The 26,401-nt window shown below is 36.0% G+C and overlaps 1 protein-coding gene across 2 annotated transcripts; it reads left to right on the top strand.

Moving 5' to 3' along the window:
• The first annotated feature begins 4,001 nt into the window (after positions 1-4,001).
• On the top strand, positions 4,002-24,407 carry LOC576308 (probable cytosolic oligopeptidase A). 2 transcript variants are annotated; one of them, XM_030983958.1, is made up of 19 exons: positions 4,002-4,302; positions 5,775-5,876; positions 6,567-6,745; positions 7,116-7,327; positions 8,483-8,649; positions 9,007-9,132; positions 10,913-11,089; positions 11,540-11,674; positions 12,135-12,242; positions 12,764-12,860; positions 13,642-13,711; positions 14,212-14,295; positions 15,314-15,432; positions 16,837-17,041; positions 18,243-18,318; positions 19,179-19,245; positions 20,026-20,106; positions 21,139-21,218; positions 22,482-24,407. In XM_030983958.1, exons 1-19 carry the CDS (start codon positions 4,184-4,186, stop codon positions 22,597-22,599), a joined length of 2,322 nt encoding a protein of 773 aa, XP_030839818.1. In that variant the 5' UTR covers positions 4,002-4,183; the 3' UTR covers positions 22,600-24,407. The 2 variants fall into 2 exon arrangements, with proteins under 2 accessions (XP_030839818.1, XP_030839819.1); XM_030983959.1 differs by lacking the exon at positions 5,775-5,876.
• The last annotated feature ends 1,994 nt before the right edge of the window (positions 24,408-26,401 follow it).

The following is a 26,401-nucleotide window of genomic DNA, read 5'->3' as shown; positions in this document are numbered from 1 at the left end:
GGTACTTATGTGTCTCCATCTCTTCACGGTTGAATACTGTCAGTCTGAACCATATCGTTGAGGATGATGGAAGCAGCGATATGTATGTGTGTGTTGTGTGGGTGGGTGGGGTGTGTACCTTAATAATAATAATAATAATAATAACTATTTCTTATATGGCGCTTTTTCAGGAGGGCCTTATCAAAGCGCCTTACAGATATATATACTATTACCCCGGTCATCGGATTCAAGGCTTACCCGCACACAATGTATGCACATTCTCCACTCCCTGGGGAACATTCCAGCCAGGCGTCATTTTTACAAGCGCACACTTGCTAATCTAAGCACATTAGCTTTCGCATCCTACCGGGTACCCATTTAACACCTGGGTGGAGAGTGGCAAATGTAGATCAATGTCTTGCCAAAGGACATTAGTGCCGCGGTGGGACTTGAACCGCGGACCTTGTGATCCACAGTCCGGTGACATATCCACTCGTCCACGACACCTCTACCTTATACATAAGAAGTTTTTATCTAATGAATTTTTGTTTGTACTGATATGTATTTAAATGGTGCTATTCCAGTCTAGACATTTGATTCTATTCAATTAACGTATCTACTTTTATACAATGAAATAAAATTGGAAATAGTAATGGCCATTTTGGGCGCCATTGTGGATTTTGGAAAGAGCTCAAGTGGTTTTACTGCTACTTGTGTGTTTCAAAATGTATTAATGCGTATTTGGTTGAGTTCCTTATGCTGAAAAACATAGACATTTAAATTTTGTATTTGGGTTACCTAGTTGCACAGTAATAAGAATTCAGAAAATGGCGGCCAAATTGGTCTCGAATGGCGGACATTGTTTTTTAAAAATTGTTATACATTACCATGCCAACATTATTATTTGCTTGCGCTTTCTCAGCTCTGCATTCATCAGTAATTCATGATCACGCACTTATCCTAATCATAGTAGAATTAAATGCGGTTTTCAAGAATGAAACTAATCGAGGTGCCGACATGGCTCATTGAATATATAATAATGATGTTATATGTCGTGCATGGTGCATTGCACTTCTGGTCTCCATGGCGATTATTCTACTCATCTCGTTTCTATTTGTTACCAATGCTGAGAAATAATGGTTTCATTTTGGAAGGTTTGAAGTTCAGTGAAAAGTTCTATCTTCAACTATTGGCCCATCGCTACACATAAACGTTATGAAACTAAACACAAACCACAACCCTAACCCTGAACCTAAACTAAAAACCAAATAGACATTCTTTTCCGTCTCTCCCCCCCCCCCCCCCCCCCCCTCTGTATGTCTCTCACCCTCTCTACGTAATTATGTCTATCTCCATTTCTCTTCTGCTCTTCCACTGACGAATCCCTTAAACCCTCCTTTGAATTCCCTCTCGTTTTCCCTCCCATCTTCATGTTCTCCTACATGTACCTCCTTCCTTGCTATTTTATCCTTCATTTCTATATCATTCATTTTATTTTTGTTACATCTTGTGCATCGCCGCGTTAACGGCGTGGTTGGACTCCATCTATGCTTTATAATATGTTTACACTATGCATTAAGGTACCAAAGCAAACGTATAATGAAAAAAGGAAGGAAGAAAGATTAAGAAATAAATGAAGAAAAGCTGTTTTGTATGGGAGTACCTAAATGAGGGCTTAATGTAGACTATCCTGTTGAAATATAACTGTCATGAATATTATGATATGATGTAACTTTTGACTTACTATACTACATGTCATTAAATTTTGACCTACCCACTTCCGCATTTACATCTTACAATATGGTGACTTTTCTTCTCTCATTGTCTGTCAGCATTCATGAATGAAAATGTGAACTTGAGTATTAGCTTTTTGATAAATCGAGCTTCATCATTGCCACGTTAAAAAAAGTAAACGAGGGAAAAGATATAGTGACGTCGTCAACTAAGGAGGCCATTGACATTGATATTTCTTCATCTATTTATTATGTTGCGCATTTAGCAATACATATTGGCCTCGAATAGCAGAAATTGTTTTTGAATAATTGATCCGTATCACTATGCCTACCTTATTATTTGCTTGCTCTCCCTCGGCGCTGCATTCATCAGTTCATGATCACCTACTTATCGTTATCATAGTATAATTAAATTCGGTTTTCCAAATTAAACTAATTGAGTTGTTCATGAAATGGCTCATTGAATGGATAAATTATCAATGATGATTAAAATAATATGTCGTGCACGATGCATTGCAGCTCTGGTCGCCATGGCGTTCTTTCTTTCTCATCTCGTTTCTATTTGTTACCAATGGTGAGAAATAATGGTTTCATTATGGCAGGTTTTCAGTTTAGTGAAAAACTCATTTAAAGGTGCTATGTCCCATTTGCAGGCCAAAGAAATGAAAAAGTTAAATTCCAACTGCATTTGAAAGATAATACTAATTAGAACTTCCCTGAAAAAGGTGGGGCTTGAAAATGTCTTCAAGTGGGAAAATAACGACTATTAGTTGTCAAATCGACTTTAGGGCTATAGAGCCCAAAAGTAATAGTCTTGATTTTCAGACAATTGTACCGAATGGTCATACGTTTTATGCTGCGCAAAGATTCAATCAGTTTAATCTTGGCCATCACAAGAAGTGGGTTATTGATGTAGACAAATGCTCATGTACCCTTTACAACTCTTTTCATGTGTGTTATTACCAAAGAAGAAAAAAGCCAGTCAATCACTCGATAGTGTCTGACAGTGAAGTCTAGCAAGTAAACGGGTTTCCTTGCATAATTTGAATATGAGGACACTGCTAACGTTTAAATTTCACAGATAGGACATACGTGACATATTCATAATTCCTGCAAAGTTCCACAGAATTTGAGGTTAGCTGCAAAAGGGACATAGTACCTTTAAGGGTAGTTTATGTCCTATGGGGGGGGGGGGGGTGGGAGCTATTAATACAAATTGAATCATATTATTTGTGTAAGATAGGTGACTCAGTGGAAAGGATGAAAACCCTCATACTTTGACGGTTATACAATTTTAAGATTTGCACTGTTTGCCTAAATATGTGATATAATAAATCTCCTGGACATAGTGTCGATAGTCAGAGTACATTGATGAGCATTAACCAAACTACCTCTATTGCAAGGTTGTAGTTATTAATAGGGTATTTTCGGTATTTAAATTCTCAATATTTCTTAACAGAAAGACAGTAAAAGTTCATTGAATATGTTATAAAGATATTAACCCATAAACATACAAAACAAACTACTGTTTGGAAATCGTTCCTCTTTGCTAACCTTTTTCTAACCGCATAGCATTATTTGGTTTCAAAACATAATGCGAAATCATTACAATAGATCGTCTCTTTTTAGGGGTAACACATAATTTAATTTCACAGCAACCAACAGCAAAGTAGGAATGAATGCTCTATTTTGCAACAAAATGCAACTTTCTAAATGTAATGGAGTCTGACCAATGCTGAGCAAACAAAGGCCTATAATATCGCCACGAGATGACAGTATACATATCCAATCATCTGTACTGTCAGAAGACTGGGAATCAATTTCTGTACATTATGATTAAATAAATATTTCCAATACCCATACACATTTTGCACTCTACAGGATAAATACAAATATATCCCACTCAAAACATTAAATGCATGGCTGAAATTATAGCCTGCAATAAGTCAAAATGTCACGTTGACCTTACACTGACCTTAAAGGGGATTATTTCAACATTGATGTCACACAGAAGAATCCCTTGAAAAAAAATTTCAAGGGATTTTCTGTCTGACATCTCCCATGGTGTTATATTGCTCTGGTATAAGCAATATAACACTGAGCTCCTATAGGAAGTCTTTTCATTCAGATAGTCATATCTCAGCCAATACTTAACCTTTTTAACTGGTTTTCGACGTTTGGCCATTATTAGTTATGCCCCTATCGGAAAATGAAGAAAAAAATTGAGAAATTCTAAAAATAGATTTTTTGATGACGTCACACTCCACCACTCAGGCTCAGCAAGGTATATGGCTAAAGTACATGAATTAGATCGATCTGGGGCTCACATGTGGGACTGAGCATCGTGTAATGAGGACGAAGCAATTCCAACGAAGCAGTCTTTTAATTATAGAGATAATTGATTGCCTTTGAAATAGGAATGTGTGATCGAGCCATTTTGAACATTCGCAATTGACAAAATCCTTGAAAGAATGAGCGTTTTGAAAGTTGCGACGAATGCTTTACTGAGCAGCGTTCGCTCCCAGAAGTGGTCGGCGAAGTTGCGGCTGAGAAGTCGACGCATCTGCGGTGTTCGGCCGCATCGAACATGGTAAGAGTAAGACCGAATGGAGCATGGAGTCTGTATCTGGCTAACTCGGAACCGGGGACAACTCGCCTGCTGCAAAAAAAGTCAGTCTTTGCAGGTTTAGAATTAGGGGTGGGGTAAGGGTAAAATGACAACAAAAATGACCGTTTTTGCAGCGGGGCCTAGTCCGGATCCCACCGGTCTACATTACGGTACTTAATACAAGAGCGCCTGGTTTATTAATGTTATTAGGTTGTGGGTAAAAAGGAAGTCTTTTCGCCAGGTGATTTGTGCACATTTCATGAAATTGAAGAGTATCAAAGAAAGAGTATTACATAATGGAGTCAGGCTTACTCGGACCTGGGGACAACTCGCCCCCTCTTCCCCCCCCCCCCAAAAAAAAAACCCCAAAAATGGTCAGTTATAGCAGGTTTAGCAGGGGGAACTCAAATTTGGTTTGGACGGGGTGTGCTTCAAAGGCAAATTAATCCTCAAAACCCCTACCCATTTCTAAGGGTCATTTGGGGGGATTTTTGTATCAAATAAAGCCCATTTTTCAATATTTACAAGTGTTTACCTTGGGGGGGGGGGGGTACTCAGATTTGGTTTGGACAGGGTGTGCCACTGCATGAAGCCTCAAAACTCCTACCCATTTTTAAAGGTCATTGTGGGAGATTTTTCTCAAAGTAAAGCCCATTTTTTCATGATTTTCAAGATTTAAAAAAAAAAATGAAATTACGGAACCATGTTTAGGGATATTATTGTTAAAAATGAAACCCATGTTAAGGTATTTATTGTAAAGCGGCACACCACCGAAAATATCCGGGGGATACCCATCTCAAAATAAAAACTGATTCATCGGTCATGAAATGAAATACTCACAATTGTATTTTACAAGTAATTCTATGGTTGAGCTCCATAAATTGTGAAGTATATCCCATCTCTTTTTCCCTAGCTACTACTTTCACTCTTTTTTTGTATTTCTTATTCACTAATTACATGTAATTGCAGTTTTCCTAAATTTACTTTTTTTTTTTAATCTGTTAGAATTGTGACTAAGGCTATATGTATGTCTTGGCTCCTTCTCTCGATATCTAGCTGGTAAGCTCTTCGTGAACGATTTAGGAAAATCAGAGACATCTCCGTAGTTGGCGGATAAAGTTATGAGTTTCAAAAAAAAGACCCCAGGGAGCTCCGCTGCCGAAGAAGCTAATCCAATTCAATCCAAAAAAATATGTAAATCGGACCAAAAATATAGAAAGTTATGAATCGATGTTTGAAATATGAGAGCGCCAATTTGAAGATCCCACACCTATAGCGATTACGGTAGAACTTTTTTCAATGGTAACTTTCTAAAATATCTCTGATTTCATTCAAACTTTCACTCAAACTTTCACTTCTCTGATTTGTCTGCTTTCCTCTAGAGTAGGTTACTATCAAGGATGGATATCCCCTTAAAACTATATTCTACCTACTTTTTTGTTGTCTGCCTGCAGGAGAATAATAACACTACCTATCATCCTGCTCTTAATTGCTGTAGTGTCAGGTGTGAAGCCCCTTAATCTTTACTGCTCTGCTGTGGGGAATTTCTTTGAGAGGTACACAAAATTCAAATCAAATATTGTGTTTACATTACTGAATTATTATTGGTATGAATCAATAACACTTCCAAAGCTTTTACTTTCACACCTACTGATGGCAAAGTGTTGAGACCTGAGAGTCCATGTAATACATGAAATTAGAATTTTTACGCTTTAGAATTTTGGGGGTTTGGGGTGAAATCTTGGGCTCCTGTTTGTACCGAAGCCTAGCTTGTGCAAGTCCAGCAATAGGTTTTACAGTGTTATCATCTGAGGAGAGACAGGGTGATGAAATATATAATTGCGGCCCTTTTGGTTCTCAGCAGATAATTTGATTCCTCATCTAATCATCTTGAATTGAATGGATTGATTGATTCTTCTGTCATATTATAGAAATCTTCAATTGGTTAATTAATGACAGAGATCATGTCACAGGAGAATTAAATATACATGTATGTATAAAGCTCCTGTGGCATCATCTCTACAGTACGTAGAATACGTAAGGCTGTTATATGTGTGTCTTACAGTAGACACTTGAGCCTTCGAATACCCAGTTTCCAGTTAATTTCTTCAAGAAATGTTTTTGTTCAAATAAATGTGTTTCACTTTTATGAATCATATGCAGTTTATGTCTTTGAAATCAGGAGCTAGCCAAGATACTGAATTATTATTTGATCCATTACCAATGCACTCCCTCTCTCTCTCCAGGTATATCCTGCCTAGTAACCAATTCTGCACTGCTGTGCCTGACACAGAGAACTCTCTTCTCATGCAAGATGGCCTGCCCAGGTTCAGAGCATTCCATGCTAGCCACGTAGCTCCAGGGATGCAGAAGTTAGTCCACGACTTTGAGAGGGGTATTGGGGATATTGAACACACATACAAAGGTAGAGGATTGTCTTTCTTGTATTGACTTACAGATAATATTCTGGCTTAAAAGAAATGACTTATTCTTCAGGATTCTTTTACCCAAGATGTGTGATACAATAACAATAGTAATGTCACATTTGGTTAAAAAAAATAAAGTGCAAGTCAGTCTAAAGATAGTTAGTATAATTTCTTACCCAATATGAATATGAAGCAAATTATGTCAGCCTATTATGAGAAATATATGTAAAACTTCTTGTCATACATACATGGAGATATATGTATCCATATGTCCTTATGTCCTTACACAATTGTATTTGTTTACATGAGGTTGTTATCTTACTGGCACTGTGAGGGTTAATCATGTTTTGGTTGCCTTGCTTTTATCAGGTTATACTGCCAGTGATTTGAGCTGGCCCAAGGTATCAGACCCCTTGGAGAGGCTTGGTTCCCCTTTGGAGTTTGGCTGGGGTATGGTGTCACACCTCAACGGCGTCAAGAATAATCAGGAGCTCAGGGAAGCATACCAACAAGCTCAGCCATCAGTTGTCATGGTTTCCAGCAAGCTCGCACAGAGCGAAACCATCTATAATGCTATGAAGGCAAGTGCAATTCCCAGCATATTAACCGTAGACTACTGCATTCTCTAATTCCCATAGGCTTAATACAAGGACTTCTCAGTTCTCGTGGGCATTTATTTATTCATCTAAAATGTCTCATTCATAAATCTGTTACAGCCTGTAAGCAGATAACATAGCCTCTATATCTGACAAAGTATGTGAATCAATCATATTACTTTTAAGAAATACCTTGTATCCAGATGATGCAAACTCAAATTGAAATGAATATAGTACAGAACATGAATTTTGATAGAGAATGAACTGATAGAAACATATAATGTACAAATTCATAACCTGATTCATGAACTACTTTATGCTGTTTTTCTCTCTAAGATAATCCACAGTCTTGGTAAAAGTTAAAGGGGGAATATCAAAGTTCAACTACATATTTGATGTGCTCTGGAACATCATAAGTTTCAACAGATTTTTATGACTTCAAAATTCGTAGGAGATATCTATCTTTGTTATGGCAGAGTCTTTTTGTTGTGAATGCCTAATATATTGAATCATTTCCAAACGTGACATTCAGTCACTATGTCTGCCTATGTCAATATCTCTAAATCTGAAAATACTGAAACATTGGGAATTCTCAAAGGTGAAATGAAATTTTAGGTGCCCAAGTTAACCAGATCGCGGTTAGTGCTATAAAAATCAGTGCTGGTGTTTGTTTTAAAGGATGTGGTTACCTCTATAAGTGCAACGATTCATTCTGTCTGCTCGCATGTATTCCAACTTCTGAATCTGGAACCTGAATAATGACACATTTCAAATACACACCAGCTCGTAACCTTCGCTCACCGACTGACAAATATAGGCTACTTATTCCCAAATCCAGACTCTCAGCTCAGCTCAATGTTCTACAGTGGCTGCTTTGAAAACATGAAGCAATATTCCCCTTTCCATCAGAGAATTAAACTGTCTTGCTTCTAAGTTCTTTCAAAAGATCCCTTGAAACATACTTCTTTCCTCAGTGACCTTATGCGATTTACGTCTATGTATTTCATGTTTCTTCTTCACATTCTGTAATTTTGTAAGCACTGGGGAATTTTTTTATTTTAGTGCTCCTTTATTGTTTTTGTGCTCCTTTTTGTTTTAGTGCTCCTAATGATCGATATCAATATTGGTTGTATGTTTCAGGAGCTGTTACAGCATGCAGATAGCATGAACTTTGACACTCCACAGCATAGAATACTAGAATCAGCAGTCAGACAAGCCAAGCAAGGTGGAGTCGAGCTGACAGGCAAAGACAAAGAGACATTTAATCAGATCAGGCTACAGTTAGCCAAGCTAAGCAATGACTTTAGGTGAGACAAATTCTGTGTATACATACATGTACATGTCGATCTAGCCATGTCTCTTGTGAGATCTTCTCCCAAATTTATTTTTCAATAACTGTAGATTGTTAGTTTTGTCCTATGTCTAAATCTAGAAATTGTGAAGGTTAATGCTGTCAAACAAGAAAAACTCAGACTTGAGATTTTCGTTCTGGAAATTTATAATTTCAAATTACAGCACTGAAGTGTTTTATTTCATGATACATGTAGTTGTTTGCTGAAGAAATGGTCATTGTTAACCATTCACAATTGTGTCTGGACCCCAAAAATGCATGCATTGTACATTATCTAACCATATGTTTACTTATTTTGATCAAATCATTGTAGCAACAATGTTCTTGATGCTACCAAGGCGTTCAGCTTAGATCTCAATGATGAGAAGGATGTAGAAGGTTTACCTGCTTCTCTCAGACAACTCATGGCTGTTTCAGCTGCCTCTCCTGGGTCTCAACAGTAAGTCAGTGTAATGATAATAATAATAATAATAACAATAAAAATTTGTAAATAGCGCTTATTACAATCACTAAGCGCTTCCAAACTTGAAAATTATTACCCGGCTTTAGCTGTGCTGCCATTAAAGCGCTCTAGCATTTCAAAGAATTAATTCCTGCCAGGTACCCATTTACATCACCTGGGTTGAGTGTGGCAAATATAGATCAATGTCTTGCCAAAGGACATTAGTGCCGCGGCGGGTCTCGAACTGTAGACATTGTGATCAACAGTCTGGCGACTTAACCACTCGACCACAGCACCTCTACTGTGTAACACAGAAATACTTGGATATTGAATTGAATTTTTTTAAGGTTTATTAATATTCAAAGTTGCAGCTCAGTTAAAACTGATACCTGTACATCTTGAATTTACGAATCAAACTGCATCCTATGAATACATGCAAATGCATCATATAACTAAATGTTCAGTAATGTTCAGTAGAGATTTGATGGAAAATAGAGAATAAGGGTTTGGATGCCGATGGGTAAAGTGAGGAAGATATGAGCACAAAAGATGAGACTTACAAGTGTGTTGATGCAAGTCTAACAATACATCGTTTGTATTGTATTTTGAATGTCATAATATCCTATCTAAAATGATTTACATCAAAATTTGTTTCCAACAAAGAAATAAGACAAGCTGTATATTTGATGTATTCTGATACTCTTGGTAGAATCTACAATCTCTAATTAGATTTCTGTGATAAAAGCAATTCAATAGTCATCCCCAAAATCTTAGAAACCTTACCAGTATGTTCTGATATTTGTTGAGTTTGATTTTGTTGTAATAATTTTGTTTCACCTTCCAAGTTAAAAATAGCTACAGCCAAGTGGAAACATAGTACATGTATAACAAGGTTATTGGCCCTAATTCACAAAGGAGGTTTAAATTTAACCCATGGTTTATATCTTCATTTACATAAACCATGGTCTAAAATTAGTGCAAAATAAGCGTGACACAATCAGAGGTCCAATATTAGACGTACGATTATTTTGCGCTCATTTTTAAACCATGGGTTATGTAAATGAAGGTTTAAACCATGGGTTAAAGGTAATACAAAGTTTTGGGAAATTTTGAAATTGGGTGGATAGTGATTCTTTACGATTTTGTTATATTTGGATGCTCCTGTGGATGTATTATAAGCACTAGAAAATTTAGCCCCTGAAACACTTCTGCTTTCGAGAAAAATTGAATATAAAAATTTCGGTGCTCCCGGTAAATTTTGATAAATTTCAAATAGCACCTACGGCCGTACAATGGTAGCTGCGACCATGAAAATCTCAGAATATGTAGTTGTGATATATAATTTCCAACTGGTAATAGCAAATCGGTCGATTTTGGTCCGGAAACATTGTTTTACAGCTTAATTTATATCTTGACCTTGAGAGGAAGCTATACAACATAAAGAGTTTTTATCGACAATTTCTGACTTTAGACTCGATTTCAACCGCGACAACGATCACTGAATATTGTAGGATCGCATATGGTTCCAATGTGTTCATATGGTTCCAATATGTTCATTTGAACCAAATTCATGACCCCATGCCAAAACTTTGTATTACCTTTAAGTTAAACCTCCTTTGTGAATACGGGCTATATGTTTACGATTAATATGTTTAAATATGTTGATACTCAAATTCTTCTTGAAAGATAGCCAAAGAATAATAAATCAGAATGACAGAATTACATTGTATAGAGGATTGAAAAGTGAGACAAGCGTATGTTTGTATTTTCATTTCAGGGTAGACCCAGATCAAGGTCCATGGAAGTTGACCCTTGACCTTCCATGTTTTGAGCCGTTCATGAAGCACAGCAGACGTCGTGACCTGAGAGAGATAGTCTATAGAGCTTATGTGACCAGGGCCTCCAGTGAGAGTCATAACAATAGTGGCATCATAGAAGATATAAGAAGACTCAGGTATGGAGGACAGATTCTTTGTTACCGGTATTTGGTTCTACTTGGAAAATAGGAGCAAATTTGATATGTCGTAATCTCCACGCTTTATTATCTTTTGTATCACTAGCCAGGTAAATACTTTTACTACATTGTGTAAGCCATAAATATTTCTGCAACTTGCAGGGGCAGATTAGCAGTAGGGACATTTTAGGTCTTCGGTGGACACCAAGTGTTTTTTTTTAGTTTCAGGTTTTAGTTGATTTGTTGTGGGAGAGTTTGCTAATCAAAATGAATTGATTATAAAGTACCTAACCACAGAGTAGTTTGTTGCTGTAATAATCCTAGACAAATTTAAAATCATCCACAAAGTTTGCCACTGACCAATTCTATCTTGTAATATTCACTAAACATATGCATTGTATAAGTATATGTTTATAACCTACAAATATGTTCATACTTGACCTCCAACAGAAGAGAGATCTCTGCATTGCTCGGTTACAAGGATTTTGCTGCCCTCTCTCTTGAATCTAAGATGGCTGGGCAAGCAGAGAATGTGTGGAAACTCATCCATAACCTGAGAGACAGGAGCAAGGAAGCAGCAAAAAGGTAGGTCCTTGATGTCATATGGATACTAACCATGTGGATAGGATACCTTTGATGATGTAAGTTCCTCAAGTCAATCTTGTTCAAATTTTGTTATTTCAAAGTAGATAACGCTATAAATATATATATACCCCTGGTTTATAAAGGTAGATACTGAGGCGCGGATCCAGTCGGCAGCAGGGGAGGGGGCCCAATTTTTGAGAAAATATTGAGCGATTCAGCCAGCCGGTGAATAAGCGGGGGGGGCACTTTTTTGTTTAGCCCCCAAAAATTTGCAATTCAGGGGGGGGGGGGGGGGGGGGGTAGTGATCATCACCCCCCCCCCCCCCCCTGGATCCGCCACTTGCAGAGCTTATATCTTTGGTGAAGCCATAACAAAATCTGTGGGGAATTGCTACCGTTATGAGAGTCATCTTCTGCGATAAGGTTTAAATATGGAGGTACACATTTTTTCTTGTCCTAGGGAGTTGTCTGAGCTGCAGTCTTTTGCATCTTCTAATGGTTTCACAGAAGACCTGAATCTGTGGGATCTCTCATTCTGGGCAGAGAGACAGAGGGAACATCTCTTCAGGTTTGTATATGTTTTTGTATTTATTAAAACACTTAATTCACATGGTACATGAATATTTTGTTTAAAAGTACATAGACATGTACAAAAATGGAGATTTTTTTTTTTGAAAAGAGATACATGGAAACAATTATATTGGTACAAATATGTGTTTATTCATTACTTCAAACTACATTAAATGATTAAAAAATGACCAACAGTAATTCATATAAAATTTTGAGATATGACACAACACATAACAGTTTTTTACTTGCTGAAAATGTACGTTGACAGGCTGTTAGTTTCATTTCATGTGATTTCATGTGATTTTAAAGTATTCAAGATGATAAACACTTAGCATAACATTTTGAGTTACATGTATTATTCACGTATTATTTCATTCAGGGTCTCTTTCTTGATTCTCCTCCTGCTTGTAAACTTGTGTCATTAAATTTTTGTCAAATACTCTGTTTTTCATTAATTTATTATAACAGTAACATACATGTAGAAATTACTAGTATATTATTGTATTTCTTGTTCCATAGCTTTAACGATGAGGATTTGAGGCCCTACTTCCCACTCCCCAAGGTATTAGAAGGGCTCTTCAATCTGACTTCATTCTTGTTCTCTGTCCAGATACAGGTTGGTATTACTCATCTTAGTTTTCTGTAGATTAAGATGTGAATATTCAGATATTGTATGCTGATGAATGTGAAAAAGTTCAGATATGGGGTGGTAAACCACAGTGCTTTTAAATATATGTGGTAATAAATGGCAGCTGTGCAAAACAAAGGTCCTGAGCGTATTCACTGAGGTGTGTTATAAGATATAGAAATATGAAGAGCATATTTTCACTTACTGTACATCATATTAAAAAAAGCCATCACAATTTACCTCATATCGGAGCAAGGCTTAATTGTGAAATATGCTCTTGATAATATATTCATGCATCATTCTATGATAAAAGAATGATTTGGTTATTTTCATCCCTCTGCATCACAACTATAATGCGCTCTATCAGTACCTGCATGGCAGATTAATATACCTATTGTTAAATGATAAACATCAGGTGGTTTGGTCCTGAAATGTCATAATGATTTTCAGTACTAGTACAAGATATGGATCGGTGGATACGTCACCGGACTGTGAGTCACAAACATTAATGTACGTTTGCCACTCTCCACCCAGGTAAAGTAAATGGGTACCCGATAAGAAGAAATTCCTTGAATGGTTTAGCACCTTTTTTTGGCAACTCAGCTACAGCCAGGGTAATGATATGATACCTTGTATAAAGTGCAGTAGAGAACATTCATATAGAAGCTGCGCTATATAAATTGACCTGTTATTATTATTATTAAATATACCATAATAGTTGCAAGGAGAAAATACCAAATGCCCTAATTCATTTGATGTTTGTTTATAGCATACAGCAGATGGTGAAGTTGAGAAATGGCATGACGATGTGCAGTTCTACAAGATTTTCAGTAACAATGGTAAATCCATTTCAAATATGATTTGAAATGAACATTTATTGTTTAAGTTCCCACTTCTCGATGTTGCATGTCTTGATTTGGAAATAATTAATAATCAAAGATTACTGAATAGCATTTTTTTAATATGAGGTTTTGCTTATTGCAGTCATTAACATTTTAATTTTTCGTATCTCCTGTTCTGTCTTTCTTGCCACTCCTCATTCTGTAAAGTTTAAGTTACTTCAATATAAATTGTGGGATGGAGTACATTTTGTACATTCTTTCCTTCATCTTCATTTTGCTTTCATTTTATTGTCACTTATTAGTTTACAATAAACATAACTAGCCTACTAATGAACAGCCAACAACAATGCATAGTAAAGATCATGCCAGTTTGCATAGTTTCCGTTGATGGTGTTATATGGTGGTGTCAATTTATATATCCTTTCTAATGAAATTTATATACCGGCATGTGATATTGTTTTACATTTATATTTGTGTTGTGTTTGTATCCTTTCTAGGAGAGCACATAGCATCGTTCTACCTGGATCCATATTCCAGACCTGCAGAAAAGAGAGGAGGGGCTTGGATGGACCAATGTCAAGGTAATTTAAATTAAAATATAATTGATTTATATAGGATGTGTAAGCAATGGATAGAGAATGGTTATAGGTACAGAGGGAACAAAAGAGATCGAACCACCTCCAGAGAAGACAGATAAACATGTAGAAGAAAAGAGAAAGAGAGAGCAGCATTAATTTTAAGTGAAGACCTAATGAAATCAAAAGTGGGAGAAGGGGAAAATGAAATCACGACGGAAAGACTTGTGTTAAAAAATATAGCATAAACCGATGTAGATAGATGGCTATATGAATTTGATAACCAGGCTTTTATAATAAAAGGTACATTCATGTAGCACAGCTACTATCTGAAAATTCTCTACTGTGCTCAGTAAGGTGCCAAATCCACTTTAAAGCAAAGGCCTACCAGGTACCCATTTACCTCACCTGAGTGGAGAGTGGCAAATGTATATAAATGTCTTGCCAAAGGGCATTAGTGCCGCAGCAGGACCCACAGTGTGGTGGCATATCCACTACTCCTCAACATCTCTACTATTAACACGATCACGGGACAGTATCTAAATGCTACTTATCTTCATCAGTGAAATAGTAATTGCATTACTGTACTTTTACATAATTTGCCTTCATTTCTCTGTAATTAATGTTTATAATGGTTGATTATTATTAATTTTGTCCTTATTTTTATATTTCTTTAGTTCATGAATTAGTAGTTATGTGTAATTTTGTTGTATTAATATTGTAAAGCACATTGGTATTTTCTTCGAAGATGAAATGCGCTATAGAAGCCTAGGCTGTTATTATTATTATTATTATTATTATTATTACTGTGATATATTATTATTGAAGAAAGAAAATTAACAGATGATGATATGTGGGTTCCATACTGAATTTTCAAAATTTGGTCATAGTTGGCAGATTGCAAGTAAATGCAACCAAGGAACCCATGAAATTATTTTAAAAAGTGATCAACAGTATTTTTTGTTGTTGCTTTTAGAGCAATTTAACCATCTGCTTTATTCCATACAAACATTTGATGTCACAGGTAGGAGTGAACTACTAGGAACGAAGCCTGTGGCATACCTGGTATGCAACCAAACTCCACCTCAGAAAGACAAGCCTTCGTTGATGACATTCAGAGAAGTTGAAACACTCTTCCATGAGGTAGGACATCATGATCAAGAGATATATATTTTGTTTGATGTCAGGAATTTGAGATTTACAGTTTTTCTCCTTCTTCCCCTCCACCTTCTCTTCCTTCTTCTTCTTCTTCTTCTTCTTCTCCTTATTGTTCTTCTGTTCTTCTTCTTCTTCTTCTTCTTCTTCTTGCAAAAAAGTATTAAATGTGAAATATTGTGGAACAGGTACCGGTAAACAAAAACCAAACTGGCCATTTGTCAACTTCAGACAGTTGACCTGTAATGCATAAGATCATGTACTTGTTGTACCTTCTTTAATGTGTAATCCCTCAACCATTATGTAAGACAACTGGAGGGTTGAGAGCGTCCCATAGATGGGCCCTTAATAAAACCTCATGCCCTTTTGTTAATGGATTTATTTAGGGATTATGCCACATCAGTTGAGTGCTTATCCTTTCACTAAGTTGGTTACCCCATTTTATGGCTCAGGGAGTAAGCCTTTATGTTGAACCATGCAGGAGCGAGACTATATCAGGGACCCTATTATGGACAAGCTCATTATGTTTCCAGGAAGAACTAATCAAGATTGAAGCTGAGATAATCGTGTCCATTGTGATCCTTGTTGTAGAGATGACTTTGTGTTTGGAATGATTGGTCATTGTGCCTGATCTTCAATGAAACTCACATCTTCATGATAGGATGCTGGCCCTTTGGAGACTACTAGAAGAAGTAGTATTAGCTTTCCATGTGTATTTATGCAACACATTTTTGGTGGACATGTCACATGTAAAGTTTAAAGTGGTCACAGTATGATACAAATATTTTCAATTGAAAGTGTTAATGTGTGCATAGAGTTTACAAGTATGCTCAAACGCTTGTAAAAGTGTACAAAAACAAAGTGATTTTCAACAGACATATATATATATATATATATATATATATATATATATATATATATACATATACATGTTTTGTTTCTGGTTGCATTTGTGCAACACCCAGAGATAAATTGTTATAATAAAATTTACCCTAAATGACCTAAACTGTTCGATAATGGATTAGTACCAGACTGAAGCTGTGCACGTCCATCTTCTCTCACCTTAAACCTAATGTATAGACTCATCATCTTAGAGTCATTCAGTGCCTGCTGTTTTTTTATTAGTGACCACCCATGTAAAAAGACAACCTGTCTATAAAGGCCACATTTTTCAATTTCCCTCAAGATTGTTTCCCAGTAAAATGTGTACTAAAATAACACGTGCATACAGACAACCTGCCTATAAAGACCACTTTTCTTGTTTCCCTTGAGTGGTCCTTATATGAAGGTTTCACTGTATGTTGAATCTGAAACTATGGAGTCTAAATCTAATCATGACTCATAAACATTTGTGTGTATATAATGTTGTTTTGTATGTTGTTATGAATGCAGTTTGGACATGGTCTTCAGCACATGCTAACACAAGTACCCTATGCATCAGCAGCAGGAATCAACAATGTTGAGTGGGATGCAGTAGAACTACCCTCACAGTTCATGGAGAACTGGCTCTATGACCCTGAGACCATCGGTGTGGTCAGCAGTCACTACCAGACCGGAGAGAGGCTACCAGATACTCTCTTCCAACAAGTCCTTAAAGGTCAGTTCAATTAAATGAGTAGTAGTAGTAGGACGCAGTAGAGCTATCCTCACAGTTCATGGAGAACTGGCTCTATGACCCAGTGACCATCGGTGTGGTCAGCAGTCATTACCAGACAAGAGAGAGACTACCAGATACTCTCTTCCAACAAGTCCTTAAAGGTCAGTTCAATTAAATGAGTAGTAGTAGTAGGACGCAGTAGAGCTACCCTTACAGTTCATGGAGAACTGGCTCTATGACCCAGTGACTATCGGTGTGGTCAGCAGTCACTACCAGACCGGAGAGTGACTACCAGATACTCTCTTCCAACAAGTCCTTAAAGGTAGGTTCAATTAAATGAGTAGTAGTAGTAGGACGCAGTAGAACTACCCTCATAGTTCATGGAGAACTGGCTCTATGACCCACAGACCATCGGTGTGGTCAGCAGTCACTACCAGACGGGAGAGAGACTATCCGGTACTCTATTCCAACAAGTGCTCAAAGTTATCTAGATTTCATCTTCTCAATGCATGATGGATTTAAGATGGGGTGTAGGTTATGACCATGTTCAAGTAATTTCCCAGAAATGTTCAGAAGTGCACCATCATTAGGATTTATATTCTTTTCATAGCTGTACTAATAGACTAGGAATTATTTGACTTAGATTTGATTTGATTTGATTTGATTTATTGGTTTCATGTAGATAATTTTATACAGATAATGAACGATATTAAACAAATATATTGAATGCATAATTAACATACATTAGATACAGGAGGGCTACAGAAATAAGCAAAGTAGCTTGACATGCCCGCAGCCTTCAACTTAGATACAACAATACAAATAAAAATTTAAAAAGAGTGACTTGCCGAGAAGAAAAGGAAAGGGGAGAGAAGGAGCGTTGGTAATAATACAATACATCTCATACATCTGCTGATTGAATGCAGGTTCATTCATGAATGAAAAAACGATGCTAGGTCATGGATGATTACACATCATTGTTGAATATACAGTCAATGTACACACGAACATGAATACAGTAGAATTACACACGACATGATCAATACTTAGACAATAACATAGTTTTAACTGCCTTCTTAAACGAATACAATGTCCTAAGGTTTCTTATTACAATGGGTTTCTTATTAGATGTCATCAGAATGTCAACATCTCTTGTCAATTCCGTTGTTTATTATTGCTGTGTTCTGATTGTTCTTGGTAGCTCGAAAGTACATGGCAGGATCTGCAATGCTGAGGCAGCTCTACTTCTCTGCTCTGGATCTAGAGCTACATACAAGGTATCAACGTATTCTCAGACTACTTGATTGAAAAAAGAATCTTATTCATTCTTGATGGTTGTAGGACACTTGCTTCTACGACAATTACTCCCTGGTCAATTTCGTACAAGAACGGAAACCAAAACATTCAGCCCTGACCCTATAATAATAATAATAATATTTAATTTTTATATAGCGCTTAATACAAATATCTCTAAGCGCTTTACAAATATACTATTACCCCGGTCATTGGATTCAGTGCTTGCCCGCACACACTGTGTGCACAATCTCCACAATCTATACAATATGTCATCTTTAACCTTATTCTAATCCTGGACTAAAACATTGTTATATTTCTCACATTAACCCTGGGCAGTTGTCCCTTGAGCTAATCTCGGATCACCAGCCTACTCATTTCAGTTCTTCTGTATGCTGGTGTCTGTGGTTTGCGGTGTAAATTCTACTGTTTTTAGTTCCGTTGCTTTAGGACTTGAACTTAACGTAAATCTATAATCAGATGAAATTCAAAGTAGAAACGAAAATATATTCATATGAAAAAAAATTACATTCATATTTATTATTCGGGCTTACATTAAGTCTTAAAAGGTTATGTGATACCAAAATTTCAGGATCGTTATTCTCAAATGTTTTATTTAACGATGGTCAATACTTGAAAGAAATTTTTGGTGTACGTTTTTATTTAAAAGTAGGGTGATTCAGAATACACAACATTTTTGTTTGGATTGGAGAGCAATAGCTTATTACAAACCATTCAAATTCATGATTCTAAAATTACTATGGTATTGCAACATAATATGCATACTGTTATAGTGTTGCCTCTTAATCCATTCATTATTTTTGCCATTTTGCCTTATTTACAGTGATGACCCTTGGCTTGATGTAATGTCCAGAATAGCAGATGAATACACCGTCATCAAACCTCTACAGGTAATATATATTAGCGGTTTACAAACGTTGAAGAAAATAAGTGAAACTGACATTGATCCTGTCACAAGCTTTTTGTCACATTTTTTATACTGTGCATCTCAGAAAAAACGAAATTGAGAATTGTTGATGTTTCATCATAACTTAATCACAAGTATAATTAATAAATGACACATATTTGTAAAGCTTACATCCTCCTCTTTCATTTGATCAACTCATATGATGCATATTCCACGCATGAGTGATTGAAACAATTTGAAGAAAGGAGACTGAAAAGTCATTTTTAGGGCGGTATCTGAATTTCAAAGAGAAAATCACATTTCTAGAAAGTTCATTTTCTCCCCTTTCATATGACACCTCAATCAGGAAAAATGAGCCAGGAATAACAAAGTTCTGTTGGTTTAAAGTAATGCTTACATTTCCATAATTTTATTAAACAAATTTGTTCTCACTTGCTGCCTGCCGCAGCAACAAACAGAGTTGACAAAAGACTCAACTCCATTTCGTTGACGATCAGCCATGCATCAAGTCTTTCGTCTTCTTCAAAAGATCAGATTTTAAAGGTGTTTACAATAGGATGTAGGAATTAGATAGGGGGATTGCAATGATATCTGTAATGACACACAGTTGATATGCAGGTCACCGTACTAGGTATAGACTATTGGGTATTATGTCCTGGTTCTACAATTGAATTTACATCTCTAAAAAGAGTTTTACTTGATATTAACTCATGAATTTTTTTGTGCATAGTTTATCCTTTAATTTGTTTTCATTTGAATCCAGGAGGATCGTTTTCCATGTTCATTCCAGCATATCTTCTCTTCTGGATATGCAGCTGGCTACTATTCTTATAAATGGGCAGAGGTAAGCTATCATTCTTCCCATGAGACGTTTAATATATTGACATGGAAATATGCTATGAATCTTTATTTCGTTCTCAAAAAATTAATTTACAACAGTTTGTAAAAGCATGAAGACTTTTAGACATGTATTTTTGTCATTTTATATGACCATTTTGTGGCTTCCAATAATTTAGGAGATGGAGATACATGCATATTTGCCAACCCTACCAAATTATCCAGAATATTCTGAATTTCTGGATTTTTAGGACCTAAACATTCAGAATATTCAACAACAAAATTGATGCTATTCATGTATTCATGTATTGCGTGCGTTGAATGGCTGCATGATCGAGCAGCGAATTTGTATTCACTTTTTTGTACAGATTTACCGCGTATTGCCAGTTACACTGCTGCTGCATGTGCGAACGCCTGTTAAGGGTACTAGTTTCTTGTATTTCGAAGTCACACTGTGTTCGAAATTCCTAATTTTTATTTTCAAATGTTGCAGGTATGTCAATGTACATGAATATGCGCCACAATTTACTACAAATTCTGATGATGTATACTTGCAAGACCAGAGATTTTGCTTTTGGTTAAGACAATTAGCTTGATTTCAATATCTTTCTTTGCCCATTACTCAACTATTATACTCAACAAAAATCATTTTCTACTTGTCATTCATCGTACCTTTGAAAATTTAGGTTTGTGTTTATTCTGTGAGAATTTGCTTTCTGCCAGTTACCTACTGTCACAATTCATTCACCTAAAACTGTGCCCTACATGTATTGGCATCTACCAATTTAAAAAAAAAAATATATATATATATATATATATTAGTCTGAGAGCAGAAGTGCACAATGGTCACCATTTCAGACTTATGAATCAGCTTGCTTTGAAGTTATTATTGTGGGTTAACTTATTGTTACATGAATTAAATATCTAGCATATTTTTAGGATGCTTTGCTCTTTAGTCAAATCAGTATTATATACACTTGCTAATGAATTTGTGTACCAGAATGAAATTTAGACAACATTTGTAATATTTGTGCTTTAGGTGATGGCAGCAGACGCGTTCAGTGCATTTGAAGATGTGGGTCTGAGTAACAGGGAAGAGGTAGCCAAAGTGGGAACAAGGTGAGTTTATTCCTTTACTTTCCTCCCGCTTTAGTAGAAACTCGAGAGTTGTATTTCCCCTGTGAGAAATGATACATGGATATTCAATTGAATCCAATACAGTCCAGTCCATAAAATACTTTCTTTTGTATATTGTCGTCTCCTTGCAGTTACACTCCTTACATGTACACTGCACAGTATACCCAACATGTATTTTGGCCTCTAATACAATAAAAGATCACTTCAAAAGAACAGTTGAGTTTATATAAAAGTCTATATTCCCTTTCAAAGTAGATGGGATTTCAGGAGTTTCTTGAATTCTGTGTAGTATAAAGATTCAGCTGTCTTTAGGATGGTAGGTAGCTAATTCCACATGTACTCTAACCCTATCTAGCCCAGGCTATTTTGAAACTGCTTAACCCAGGGGGGGGGGGGGGGGGGTTAAATGATCTTGGCCCTTGAATGGCCGATCGCCGCAAACATTTGCATGCATGCCAAGTGAAGTGTATATAGTACTACCGGTATGGTAATTTAACTTTTTATGAAATATTCACCCATTTGCATATTTATGGTAATTTATGCAAATAAGGAAATCAAATTCACATTTTTACCTATAAATCATATATTCTTCATATTTAAACATTAGTTTTCACTACATATATTATTTAGACCATTTGGGATAATAATACAACATATAAAATTGGAAGAGCCAGGTTATTCATTATGTTTTCTATTGATTTGATAATTTCTTTTGTATTTTTTTTTTTTTCTTTAATATATGTATTTCATTGTTTTTGGAGTTTTTATTTAATTCTAACTATAATTCAACTATTTTGAATCACAAAATAAACACCTAAAAAATAAAACAAGACCAAATAACCAATGTTTTAACTCTTTCTTGAAAACAATGAGATTTCCATATGTTTTGTACACAAATCACGAAGATGAGCGATTTTCGGGCTGACATGCAACGGCAAAAGGTCACATGATTTTGTAACAGTAGGTCCGATTTTTCAAAAAATTTATTTCGAAAGATGCGCAAGACTCGAAAGAAAAAAGTCATAAAATTGGGCTAGATAGGGTTAATATGAATCACTCTAAATTGTCCAGTTTACAAAGATTTTCATTTTTTTAGAGAAAACAATATCTACTGTGATGAGTATATAAGAAAGATATTGATATTCCAAACTACGATTTAGAACAATTTAAAAATCTGTCATATCCTGGAGGCTTCTAAAATATGTTTATATATAATGTTTAAATTCCAAACTCATTTTGACCCAGATTCCGGGACACCGTTCTAGGAATGGGAGGTGGCACTCATCCTCGGGATGTCTTCAGAGAGTTCAGAGGTCGGGATGCAGAGGTCGGGCCTCTCCTGAGAACCTATGGACTTGCTTGAGGATAAATGAAGATGTTGTAAAGAGGAATTCTTCAACCAAAGATCGGCCTGAACGCTTCGTTTGAAGGGACGTGTCTTTAAAAAAACATGAATTGTAGCGACTCTACTTGTTTCTGTTTGAGGCACAAAATGTTTGATGGCTAGAATATTGAAGCTAACTGTAGCACAACAGTTATGAGCTACATGTGATGAAGAAACCTTGCGTTCTCTGCAGGCAGAGCATGAAAGCATTGATCAACATAATAACAACATTGCATAATATTTTATTCACCTCACATATTTAAAGTAAATCAACAATTTTATACTGATATTCATTCATGATGTCTTTCATCTAAGAAAGAAATTGAAATTGATAATAATAATAATAATATGCCTTGTTTACCCAGGGTAGCCTCATCAGTATTCATACTGTTCTCCCTGAGGGCCCTGCAATCATATTATTACCCCAGTCATCTGATTCAGGCTTACCCGCACACAATGTATGCACATTCTCCACTCCCTGGGGATCTTGAATAACCCAAACTGTCAGGCTTATTGGTGGACTATGAACTTTTTTCAAGTGATGTAATCATGAAAACATAATTATGCTCCAATTGTCTGCTCCATCAGCCCTTGTGGCATGAGGCTTTGGTCTGTTAATCAGACTTGGGCCCTATTTAATGAACAGTTGTGAACGATTCAAATTGATTGCAACATGATATCAATTGCAAGGATTTACTAGATAGGAGTTTGTGAATAAATCCAGAGCCCTGGTCAATGAAATGACCTTGAAGATTTCATTCTGTATTATAATGAGTCTTCAATACGACAACTCGATCTTCTAGGTACATGGAGTTGTGCACAGTATAGGAGAATTCTTCTTCTTTTTTTTTCATATTTTTTTTCTCATATTTATAACAATTTATTCCATTACGATCTTTAACTACCCCTGGCTCAGGATGAGGACTATAGCTACATGGGTCAAGCTTGCTATCCATAAGGACCATTATTCATAAGGACCGCTATCCATAAGGACCGTTATTTATAAGGACCGTTATTCATAAAAAACGCTATCCATAATGTGTGACTAAATGAATAGTGGTCTTTTATAAATAGTGGTCCTTATAAATAGCAAGCAGACCCAAGCTACATTTAGTAGGCTGAGATGTTCATGCGAGGAATAAAACATAGATAAGAGTAAATTTGAGTTAAACTCATGACCTGTAATTGATGAGCATCATCACAAAGAGCATCATTTACAACAGATGTGAATGGATTGTCTTTTTAATTAACTTCACTCTAAGAAGCATTAGCCTTTGCAGGCCTGATAATAACCTGATTTAAATTGGTTTCCCGGGTGTTTTTTCTTATCTTCCCCAATGTTTTTGCTTGTTTTTCTTCTTCCCGATTTGATCCCTATTTCCCCCCTATTTTCCCCTATTTTTCCCAATTTTCTTACTCAAGAGGGGGGGGGGGGGGGGGGGGGGGGGGGGCGTTCACATATTAAACAAATGGACTTTTACTCCTAAATCTTATATGAACTTATTCTACCAGATACTCACGATTTCAATTGAATTCTAGCTATCAGATTATGTTTCATGATTAATACTTCAGTTTGATTTAATGTTGTCTGTCGAAGATGAAATGAGGAAATACATGATATTTTTATTTCCTTAAAAATTTGTCAAGCCTCCTCTTTATACCTAGTTGATTATCATGATTTGTGATTTGAATATTTTGGATTTAAAAAAATAATTGATGGCTGTTTGATTGATTTAATGATGTATTCATCATGGTATGATTAAAATGATTTGATTTATTACGATTGATTAATTGAATGAGATGACTGATTTATTAGGAGGAGGGGTTTAATGAATAAATAAATAATTGGTGTATTGTTTAAGCATGGGTAGATTAAATGAATGCATGATTGATTGATTTAGTGATTTGAAGATTAGTTGATTGAATCAAGGCGATAGGAGGAGCCTCCTTGATTGATTGAATGATTAAAGAACTGGTTGATTGAATGAATGATTGAAGGACTTGTTGATTGAATGAATGATTGGAGGACTGGTTGATTGAATGAATGATTGAAGGACTGGTGATTGAATGAATGATTGAAGGACTGGTTGATTGAATGAATGATTGAAGGACTGGTTGATTGAATGAATAATTGAAGGACTGGTTGATTGAATGAATGATTGAAGGACTGGTGATTGAATGAATGATTGAAGGACTGGTTGATTGAATGAATGATTGAAGGACTGGTTGATTGAATGAATAATTGAAGGACTGGTTGATTGAATGAATGATTGAAGGACTGGTTGATTGAATGAATGATTGAAGGACTGGTTGATTGAATGAATGATTGAAAGACTGGTTGATTGAATGATTGAAGGACTGGTTGATTGAATGAATGATTGAAGGACTGGTTGATTGAATGAATGATTGAAGGACTGGTTGATTGAATGAATGATGGGAGGACTGGTTGATTGATTGAATGATTGAAGGACTGGTTGATTGAATGAATGATTGAAGGACTGGTTGATTGAATGAATGATTGAAGGACTGGTTGATTGAATGAATGATTGAAGGACTGGTTGATTGAATGAATGATTGAAAGACTGGTTGATTGAATGATTGAAGGACTCGTTGATTGAATGAATGATTGAAGGACTGGTTGATTGAATGAATGATTGGAGGACTGGTTGATTGAATGAATGATTGAAGGACTGGTTGATTGAATGAATGATTGAAGGACTGGTTGATTGAATGAATGATTGAAGGACTGGTTGATTGAATGAATGATTGGAGGACTGGTTGATTGAATGAATGATTGAAGGACTGGTTGATTGAATGAATGATTGGAGGACTGGTTGATTGAATGAATGATTGAAGGACTGGTTGATTGAATGAATGATTGAAGGACTGGTTGATTGAATGAATGATTGGAGGACTGGTTTATGAATGAATGATTGAAGGACTGGTTGATTGAATGAATGATTGAAGGACTGGTTGATTGAATGAATGATTGAAGGACTGGTTGATTGAATGAATGAAGGACTGGTTGATTGAATGAATGATTGAAGGACTGGTTTATTGAATGAATGATTGGAGGACTGGTTGATTGAATGAATGATTGAAGGACTGGTTGATTGAATGAATGATTGAAGGACTGGTTGATTGAATGAATGATTGAAGGACTGGTTGATTGAATGAATGATTGAAGGACTGGTTGATTGAATGAATGATTGAAGGACTGGTGATTGAATGAATGATTGAAGGACTGGTTGATTGAATGAATGATTGAAGGACTGGTCATTGAATGAATGATTGAAGGACTGGTTGATTGAATGAATGATTGAAGGACTGGTGATTGAATGAATGATTGAAGGACTGGTGATTGAATGAATGATTGAAGGACTGGTGATTGAATGAATGATTGAAGGACTGGTTGATTGAATGAATGATTGAAGGACTGGTTGATTGAATGAATGATTGAAGGACTGGTTGATTGAATGGATGATTGAAGGACTGGTTGATTGAATGAATGATTGAAGGACTGGTTGATTGAATGAATGATTGAAGGACTGGTTGATTGAATGATCCCATGATCTACTGCTTGTAAATTTTCCAGGGGGATATTCACAAGTGTCTAGAATGACGAATGGGTGTGTTTGTTTTGTGAAAAGTTCTCTAGTTGTAGATTATGGTTATGTTGAAGAAAATGTTGGCGAATAATAATGGCAGACTATTACAATTTTGTTCAAGTCTAGCCGACCAACTTGTGAATAATTTTCCTAACATAATAATCAAAAACGTC

The sequence above is a fragment of the Strongylocentrotus purpuratus genome, unplaced genomic scaffold, assembly GCF_000002235.5.
Source record: "Strongylocentrotus purpuratus isolate Spur 01 unplaced genomic scaffold, Spur_5.0 spur5_scaffold_14, whole genome shotgun sequence".
NCBI lineage: Eukaryota > Metazoa > Echinodermata > Echinoidea > Camarodonta > Strongylocentrotidae > Strongylocentrotus > Strongylocentrotus purpuratus.
Note: the sequence above shows the minus strand (reverse complement) of the source record. Positions and strands in the feature narration are given on the sequence as shown.

Bases quoted from the DNA above. Each gene is read 5' to 3' on its own strand.
- LOC576308 (XM_030983958.1), top strand. From the start codon at position 4,184: ATGAGCGTTTTGAAAGTTGCGACGAATGCTTTACTGAGCAGCGTTCGC. The intron at 12,243-12,763 runs GTTTGTATATGT...CTTGTTCCATAG, and splicing joins CAGAGGGAACATCTCTTCAG to CTTTAACGATGAGGATTTGA. The intron at 17,042-18,242 runs GTCAGTTCAATT...TGTTCTTGGTAG, and splicing joins CTTCCAACAAGTCCTTAAAG to CTCGAAAGTACATGGCAGGA.